The 9,288-nt window shown below is 33.3% G+C and overlaps 1 protein-coding gene and 1 long non-coding RNA gene across 2 annotated transcripts; one reads left to right on the top strand and one right to left on the bottom strand.

Moving 5' to 3' along the window:
- Nucleotides 1-546: 546 nt before the first annotated feature.
- Nucleotides 547-3,276, bottom strand: LOC108487469 (uncharacterized). Its single transcript, XR_001871654.2, has 3 exons — nucleotides 2,517-3,276; nucleotides 2,317-2,434; nucleotides 547-912 (listed from the first exon to the last, which is right to left on the bottom strand). It is a non-coding gene; the product is annotated as an uncharacterized LOC108487469 (long non-coding RNA).
- Nucleotides 3,277-5,366: 2,090 nt separating this feature from the next.
- Nucleotides 5,367-7,919, top strand: LOC108487077 (superoxide dismutase [Mn], mitochondrial-like). The gene is made up of 6 exons (XM_017791306.2): nucleotides 5,367-5,755; nucleotides 6,236-6,282; nucleotides 6,369-6,494; nucleotides 6,590-6,646; nucleotides 7,041-7,118; nucleotides 7,519-7,919. Exons 1-6 carry the CDS (start codon nucleotides 5,461-5,463, stop codon nucleotides 7,609-7,611), a joined length of 696 nt encoding a protein of 231 aa, XP_017646795.1. The 5' UTR covers nucleotides 5,367-5,460; the 3' UTR covers nucleotides 7,612-7,919.
- The last annotated feature ends 1,369 nt before the right edge of the window (nucleotides 7,920-9,288 follow it).

Raw genomic sequence — 9,288 nt, 5'->3', positions numbered from 1 at the left:
TTTTAGCCTCCGGGTTATCTCGATTCTCCTTTGGTTCAATCATCGACTTTTAGATGATCCTTCTCAAATAAGCCGGTTATAGTGGAAGAGGACGCCTATGACCATAGGTCCACTTAGGTTTTAGCCTTACAATTTAGAGGAACCTGACTCTAGCCAACTGTCACTTTTGTGAGACCGTCGTACACTAGATCACCATTTCTCAATGGCGAATGCCACGCCATTTCGTCTCTTGGGCTCGACAACCTCTGATACAGTAAGTTAACGAACCGACTGTGCAACCTTCCCAAAACATGCAAAGCGGCCGCCTTTGCACAAGATAAAAAAATTACTTTTGGAAGGACATGGACAGAATTTCAGTCCCGTAATACGAAAAAATGATGAATACCCGTTGAGAAGGGTTAATGTGGTTTCTAAGCCTCATTAACTTTTTTGGCTGAGTCTTGATAACTTTTGGCTAGATGAGTTTGGTGGCTCATGCTTTTTGGGAAAAAAAGAAATAAGTTTAATGGAATGGATTTTATTGGAAAATAAAAAAAACAAAAAGTTAAGAGCTTTAGGGGGAAGGAGTTTTTTTTACAGAAAATGATGAGTCCATATTCATGTCACTTCATCTCTTATTTATAGTACATAAAAAACCTAGCTTGTTCCTATTTAAATTCTAGAAGATAATAAAAGATATAATTTGAAATTAAGTCTAAACAATATCATAATAATCCTAACAATAATCCTAAAAATAAAATTCAAATTTATATAAAGTCTTATGTTCATAAATCTCTTCTTTGAATTTTTGCCCCAAGTCTTTCATACTTTGTATTTTAGGCACCACTTCTTCCCTGTTTCTCATGCTAACCTATTTTGTCTTTAATTTCATGCTTTTTGCCCCTAAATTTTCTTTTGCCTTCAATTTAATCCCTACAAGATAAAAAACCGTAAAAAACCAAAATTAGTAGAACCATACTCAAAAAATATATGAAATTAACACATAAAAGTATGTTATTTCAGAGTATTATCACAAAGTTTTGTTTAAAAATTCTTAATAGGAAAAAAAAATTGACGTTATTAAATGTTCTAGTATAGTGCTTATTCCAAAAGTTGATTCCGCAAACTGTATGACACAATTTAGGCCGATTAGTTTATGTAATATGGTGTACAAAATCATATCCAAAACAATTGTTAACAGATTTAGAACTGTGTTGGACAAGCACATTGATGAGGCACAAGCAGCTTTTGTTCTTGGACGACAAATCACAAATAATGTGATAATTGCCTATGAGGTTTTACAAACATTAAAACCCAAAAGAGAGGAAAATCGGAGCTATTTTTCATTGAAATTAGATATAAGCAAGGCCTATGATAGGGTTGAATGAAATTTTATTGAACAAGTAATGAAACGAATGGGTTTTTGTGATGAATGGCCGAATCTTGTGATGGGGTGCATTTGATCGGTGGAATATTCGGTTCTGTTTAATGGGATTAGAGGAGAAAAATTTAAGCCTTCAAGGGGTTTGAGACAAAGGACCCTTTGAGCCCATATTTTTTTTCTTATCTGTGCATAGGGTTTTTCTTCACTCATTCAATTGGAAAAAAGAGAGGGAGCTATTAAAGGTGTTAGGATGGGGAAAGGAGGACTTAGTTTAACTCATATTTTCTTTGCTGATGATAGTATTGTATTTGGGGAAGTAAGTTTGGATAATGCAAATGCTATTAAAACAGTTGTGAATGAATATGAAGGGGTTTCAGGGCAGTTGATTAATTTTGAGAAATCACTAATTATTTTCAGTAGCAATATTCAAATCGATATGCAAGAACAGATTGGAGTGATTCTTGAGGTAAGGGTTTCCAATAATCTATTGAGATATTTGGGTTTATCGACTATAATTGGAAGGTGAAAAAAGAAGGCGTTTGCGAGTTTGAAAGATAGATGATTAAACGTATTGAAAGTTGGAGTGTTCGCCAGTTGTCACTTAGAGGTAGAGAAGTTTTTATTAAAGCTATATTACAAGCCATTCCAGTTTATACTATGCAATATTTCTTATTTCCCGTTTCACTATGCCGTCAGTTTGAAAATATTATTAGCAAATTTTGGTGGGGAAATTCTAAAATAGGGAAGAGAATTGATTGGTGTGATTGGAAAAGAATGTGTAAACTGAAATATCAAGAAGGGTTGGTTTTAGGGATTTGGCGAATTTTAATATAGCTTTACTTGCGAAACAAGGTTGGAGATTAATTACGAAGCCAGATTGCTTATTTACACGTGTTATAAAAGCAAAGTATTTTCCGAATACTGACTTTATGAGTGTGAGGTTAGGATCTTACCCTTTGTTTACCTGAAGGAGTATCTGGAGTGCGAGGAAACTTTGGGAGGAAGGAATGGGATAGAGAGTGAGGAATGGAAAGTCGATTAATATTTGGAATGAAGCTTGGATCCCGAGACCTGGGAATAGCAAAGTAAGAGTTCAACATATTAATATTAATTTTACATCAATAGCATACCTCGTTAATTTTGATCATGTTACCTGGAGATTTGGTGTGTTACAACAGCTTTTTGAGGAAGAGAAAATATCCAGAATTCTTTCTATCCCACTTGCTGCAGTGGATATTCACGATGAAAAAGGTGTGGAGGGGTGACAAAACAGGTGTATATTCCGCAAAAAAGTGGATACAAATGGCTGTTGCAGAAGGATACGATAATAGGGCTAGAGGAAAGGATACATCAGCCTACGCTACTACAGAAATTTTACAACAAATTATAGAGATTACAGGTTGCAAGCAAAATCAAAATTACATCTTAGAGAATTGCCAATAACTTCCTCCCTACTTTTAACAATTTAAAAGATAGAAATTTACAGGTTGTGAATCTTTGTCCTCTCTGCCGTACAATGGAGGAATCAATGAGTCATGTCTTCTAGGAATGCACGTTCATTAAATGTGTCCTGCAAAGAGTGGGGATTGATGGCTCATCCAGTAGCCCGGAACAAAATTGGAATATGTGGTTAGCAAATTTATTTTTGAATATGAAAGAAGTGCAGTGTAAATGGTAAGTCATCACATTATGAGCAGTATGGCATTACAGAAACAAAGTTTATCATCAATGAGAAAGGCAGTGCATAACGAGATTGATATCTTTTATTAAGGCATTTTACATAGAGAACATTCAACTGGAAGTAGTGACAGAAGCAGGTGTTCGAAAAAATGATTGTTCATGGATTCCACCGAGGATAAATGTGGTAAAATGTAATTTTAATGCAGAGTATGACAGTTATATGCTGATTTTAGTAACATGAATAATTTTTAGAGACTTCGAAGGACATATACTGGTAGCATATACTTACCCTAATACCTTTGTGGCTGATGCAGCCACGACAGAAGCAAGAGCTTGTTTACAAACGGTGGTAGTAGCTGAAGGTTTAGGATTCAGAAATTTAGCGATTGAAAGGGACTCCTTGATAGTCATAAAGAAAATCCAAACGTTTGAAGAGGACAAATCAAATATTGTTGTGATTATTAAAGAAATAAGAGAACGGGCTCGGAGGCTTGAAAGCTTTACCTGTCATTTTACGGGCAAATCGATGCACCACTTGGCGCACATAATGGCGAAGGAAGGGAAACAATGGGATTCATCGAGGATTTAAATTGAAGAGGCACATCCAAGAATGGAATCGGCGCTCAAAGAAGATAAAAGTTCCCGTCTGAAAGGTGAAATGAGCCGGCGAAATGCAAATGAAAGGACTCCGATGGTTTTAGTCTCTACATACATTCCATCATGGACGAAAAAAAGGTAGGATATTTGATGGTTTTGACGATGGTAGTAGAGAAGTTGATAAGGGATGCCAGAGAGTTGAACAATTTTCTTTTTCCTTTATGTTTTTCTTTCTTTTTTATTTCAAATTTGGTGTTTGGGTTTTTTCTTAGGTTTAGGCTTTACTTGTGTCTATGTAGGGGTTTTTTAAAAGTAAAGTTTTTTTTTTCTTGTAAAACTTTTATTTTTCATTTATGAGGGTTTGGTATTGTTATGCAGGTAAGGGCTGGGAAGAACACTTGTCTGTCATGCAGTCCTGTAATGTTTTCTTATTAATGACATCCTTCCTAATATTAAAATAAAAAAGTTTATAATTATATATTCTAAAATTTTATAAAAATATTATTTTTAATTTTTATAATTATTATATATAATTTTTTTATTTTAATCAATAAAATATAACATTAAAATCATATTCTAATCATCCACATAGATAGTCAACAGTCAATCAAAATCAATCAACGGTCGATCAAAGTTAAAATTTTTTTAATATTTAAATATTTAATATATAATTTTATTTTTAATTAATTTTTGTTTATTTTAAATAAACCTAATTTGTATGTGGCACTTTTTCATTAGCCAAAACATGCCACATGGCGATTTTCCAATTGCCAAAGTTGCCTAACCGATTTTTTTTTAACATGCGTTATAGAATGGACCAAAAATAGAGGAAATTGATACTTTATGTACTAAATTGGGACAAGAAAAGTTTAGATACCAAAGAAAAGTTTAGATATCAAAGTAGAAAAATAGGTATCCTTTTAGAGGCTAAATCATGAATTAAGCTAATATTTTATATAATTGATGAATATTTTGTATTTGAAATTTATTTAATCTCATTCATCGATATTATAGCTAATATTTTTCATACACATATATTATACTTTTAAAAATCTCCATAAATACAAAATAGGTCAGCATATCAAAACAAACTGATACCAATACCTACCCGTACTAATAAAAAATGGTATATCTATCGATATGGGAAACATTATTTTATGAGTCTTTCCCACCACATTATCTATGGCCTCTTTCTAATTATTTATAACATTTCAACAATTTTTCTATGTCATTGACACATAATATTGGTAATTTTTTTTTTACTTTGAACCTCGAACCTCAGACCTCGAACCTCGAACCCTAAACCCAAAATCCAAAATCCTAAATATTAAATTTCAAACCCTAAACCCTAAACCTTAAACATCAAACCCTGAATTCAAAATCAAAACTTGAATTTTAAACTCTGACCCCAAACCTTGAATCTCTCAATCTGTATTTGGGGTTCGAGATTCATGATTTAGGGTTCGAATTTAGGATTTAATGTCAGGATTTAGGGTTGAGATTCGAGTTTAAAGTACAAAATAAATAAAATTATTAAAATTATATGTCAATAACATAAAAAAAATTATTAAAATATTATTAAATAATTATAAATGGACTACAGAAGGTTCATAAAATAATTTGTCGGTATCGACTACATTGCCAAAAGGTGACGAGGTGTCCTTTCCTCTAATTTGACCTAAGAGTTGAAGACTCATCCTTTCTCCATCCCAGCCCAGCCCATTCCTCAATTCCCGTCTTCCTATATAAACCAAACCCCTTCACATCACTTCACGCCCTTCTTCTTTCCCTTTGAAAAATTAATCCAAAAGTATTTCCTAATGGCTCTTCGTTCGTCAGTCACCAGAAGAACCCTAACATTGGGCCTAAATTCCACGATGCTGCTGCCTCTGTCTCGATCATTGCAGACTTTCTCCCTCCCCGATCTTCCTTACGACTATGGCGCTCTTGAGCCCGCCATTAGTGGAGAGATCATGCAACTCCATCACCAAAAACACCATCAAACTTACATCACTAACTATAACAAGGCTTTAGAGCAGCTCCATGAGGCTATTCAGAAAGGTGATTCTTCCACCGTCGTTAAGTTGCAAAGCGCCATCAAGTTCAACGGCGGAGGTAAATTTTTTGTTTTAATTGTTCGACTAATTAATCGAATTTCTCTTTTAAAGATTGAAATTTTGGGATTGTTCTACAGATTTTGAAATTGTAAGACGCTTTTTTTTAATTTACTTTCTTTTTGCTTCTGATTACGAAAGTAAATAGGATATCTTGAAATTTGAATGATATAAATGTAAATGTTATCTTTAGTTTTGATACCGAAGTTCACTTGGTGGAATTCAGCCCAATTGAATTTTGATTTCATTCGTTTCATGCGCCATTGTTTTGAAATTTAAGTTTCGATGATTTACTACAAATCTGTTGGGAAAAAAAACTTAGTTCATTAGACACAAGCATAATTCAATTATGCTTGATCAATGATTCTGTGTAACTAGGACAGTTGTCTATTGACTAGACTGTCGCTTTCTTTGTTTTTTTATCCTTTGTAGGTGATTACATTAAATTCCCCTTATGTTGGATGATTGGTATCTCATGCAGGTCACGTCAACCACTCCATTTTTTGGAAGAACCTTGCCCCTATTCGTGTAAGTTCCATATTTCCAAGTAATACGTGATGGAGCTTGTGATTTCAAATCCATTCCCTCTTTGCTTATTGACGTTTACATGACAGGAAGGAGGAGGTGAACCTCCAAAAGCTTCCTTGGGTTGGGCTATTGACACACACTTTGGTTCATTGGAATCATTGATTCAGAAGATGAATGCTGAGGGTGCTGCTTTGCAGGGCTCTGGTTGGGTGGTAAGGAATTTGGTTAATTTTAGTTATTGGTCATGAATGGCTTGCATCTATAACTTACTTCTCTTTTCTTGTTTGGTTCCTTTTTGCCTTGGCAGTGGCTTGGAGTGAACAAGGAATTAAAGAAACTCGTTATAGAAACAACTCCAAATCAGGTATGATTGTAATATATAGCATAAACCAAGACCAATTACCGTGGCATCTTAGTTGGTTTGGTTGAATTTAAATCTACTTATTTCTATCGTCCTGCTTTTCCTGCTTTGCTGGAAGACATAACTTAATAACTGAGAATATCTGATATTAGATTATGCTCTCTAGGAGATTTACCAAGCAACGGGGTTGGCCATAACCTTATAGGTCTATGATGTGTTCTTTTTCCCCTTTTTATAGAGAGGTTACTTGCCATCAGTTTCTATAGATTGAAGTTTGAAGTCTTGTCAAATTCATATCTTTCTTGAACCTTGAGAGTTGTGGCTATTGTAGTAAGAAGATAAAAGAAACCCAGAAGATTTTGCCAGGTTCAATATAATTATGGAAATTTTGCTGCAGGATCCACTCGTGACTAAAGGGCCACATTTAGTTCCTTTGCTTGGCGTAGATGTTTGGGAGCATGCGTACTATTTACAGGTAATTCTCAAACTTTAAGCTGTCCACTATATATATTTTTCAAAAGTTATCTTCTACGATTAGTCACAGCAACAAACTGAGTTTTGCACTGTTGCACTCCTGCAAATGACTGAAGATAGGGAGTGTCGAAAAGATCTTATGGTTTACTTGATTTAGTTTCATAAATAAGCCTATCACTGCATCATATCCCTGTTAAGTCAATAGAAGTGGTTAGGAATTTGTTTCCTCTTAAGAGAATCTCTGTACAACTGTTTCTCCAGTGCGTGCACAAGGAAGGGATATATATGTGTGTGTATCAAGAATTTAGCTTATTCATTGATCTGTTTGAAGACAGCATTCTTAGCAAATCCTTTTGTCCTGTTGATTATGTGTCCCTTTGACTTATGTTATTATGGTGCAGTACAAGAATGTTAGACCAGATTACCTGAAGAACATATGGAAAGTCATCAATTGGAAATATGCCAGTGAAGTGTACGAGAAAGAATGTGCTTGAGATTGGGCCCTTTTCTTAGTGAATGAAAGTTAATAATTTCCCTTGTGACGACCTTGGTTTTGGGTTTTTGCTTGTTCGTTTCAAGCTTCTTTCATGTGTAGCAAAAAATGATACGTAATTGCGTGAGATGAATTTCAATTTGTTAAATGCGATAACGTCAGTCTCTGAAATATGGTTTAATTTTTATATGTGGTTGCATGGTAGCACTTCTTATGTTTTTGATTCAAAACATGGTAACACTTGTAATCTATGTGTGATGAAGTAGAAATTTGTAATATGTTTAATACGAAGGTTGTATTAAAAAGAAATTTAACTATAATTTTTTTTAATTTCGGTAATGTATTTATATGAATTGATCTACACGTTCACTTACAAGTCAATTCGCTTGATTTTTTATATAATATTCTCGAAGAATTGATACACATTCCCTAATTAAGTGAGCTTTGTTACTGGAAGAAACATTACAGATAATATCATTATTGCACAGGAGGATTAAGAGAGGCAATGTGGGGATAAATGGCCATAATGGTTATGGAAAAAGCTCAAAATTATATAAAAGTTATTGAAATAGCTCAAAACTATATTCAATGGGATTTTAGCTAAGACTCCTTCATTGAAGCAAACTTCCCTTAGAATTTAATTTAGGTGATTATGAACTGTATTTCTACTGCTAAGATGCAGGTTGTGGAATGGGGTTATCACGGAAGCATTTACACCTTCCAGGGGAAATCATCAGGGAGACATGTTATACCCCTACGTTTTTTTTTGGTCACAGTATACATAGAGCAATGAGAACTAAGGAATGGTGATAGGGAAGCAGCGGACCAAGGAGTGGTTTCCTTTTTTTCTGCTAGGTAGTTGTTCGACTCAACACAAAATTCAAATCTAACTTGAAAGAAGAAACAAACATATTTAGTAACAAAGAAAACAAAAATAACTAAAAGAAGAAATTCAAGAATAAAAAAAAAATAAAGATTCAAAACATAGATAAATAAAGAAAATTAAAATTAGAAGGTGAAAGACGAATCAAATAAACAGATGAATATGGATAGAAGATAGTTGTGCAATTGAATTGTTTGAGATATAAACCTCAACAAATTCAATTAATGGCTCTAATCAACCATTCAATAAATAATCTTTGATAAATTGAAAGATGAAGAATAGATTCTCACGACTCCTTGAAGAAAATCGAGAAGAAAAAATTGATTCTAAAAATTACATTGCACAAAAGAAATTAACTCCAAGAGTTGAATGAATAAATCAATATCTTTAATGAATAACGAAGAGACCTTTATATAGGCTAACTAATTAAATCAAAATAAAACTCTAAAGTATGATGAAACTCTAATTAATCTAAATAAGAAGTAGATTTGGTAGAACTAAACTTTTTATTGACTAAGAAACATAAAACTCCTAAACAACTTTAAATACTTAAAATATCCTAAAATTTGAAATAAATAAATAATAAAATAATAAAACCTAATAGATACAATATTGAGTTCATATATAATCAAAATTAGACATTACACTCGAACCCACTATGATTTAAACTCGAATTAAAACCTGGATCTCGTAATTTCCCATGATATTCTTGTCCATAGATTCTGCTCACATAGTCTTCAGTAAAATGATCATAACTTAAGCTTTCAGACTCGAAATTGAGTGATTCAACATAGT

The sequence above is a fragment of the Gossypium arboreum genome, chromosome 10, assembly GCF_025698485.1.
Source record: "Gossypium arboreum isolate Shixiya-1 chromosome 10, ASM2569848v2, whole genome shotgun sequence".
Taxonomy (NCBI): Eukaryota; Viridiplantae; Streptophyta; class Magnoliopsida; order Malvales; family Malvaceae; genus Gossypium; species Gossypium arboreum.
This window is presented reverse-complemented; position numbering and strand designations above follow the sequence as displayed.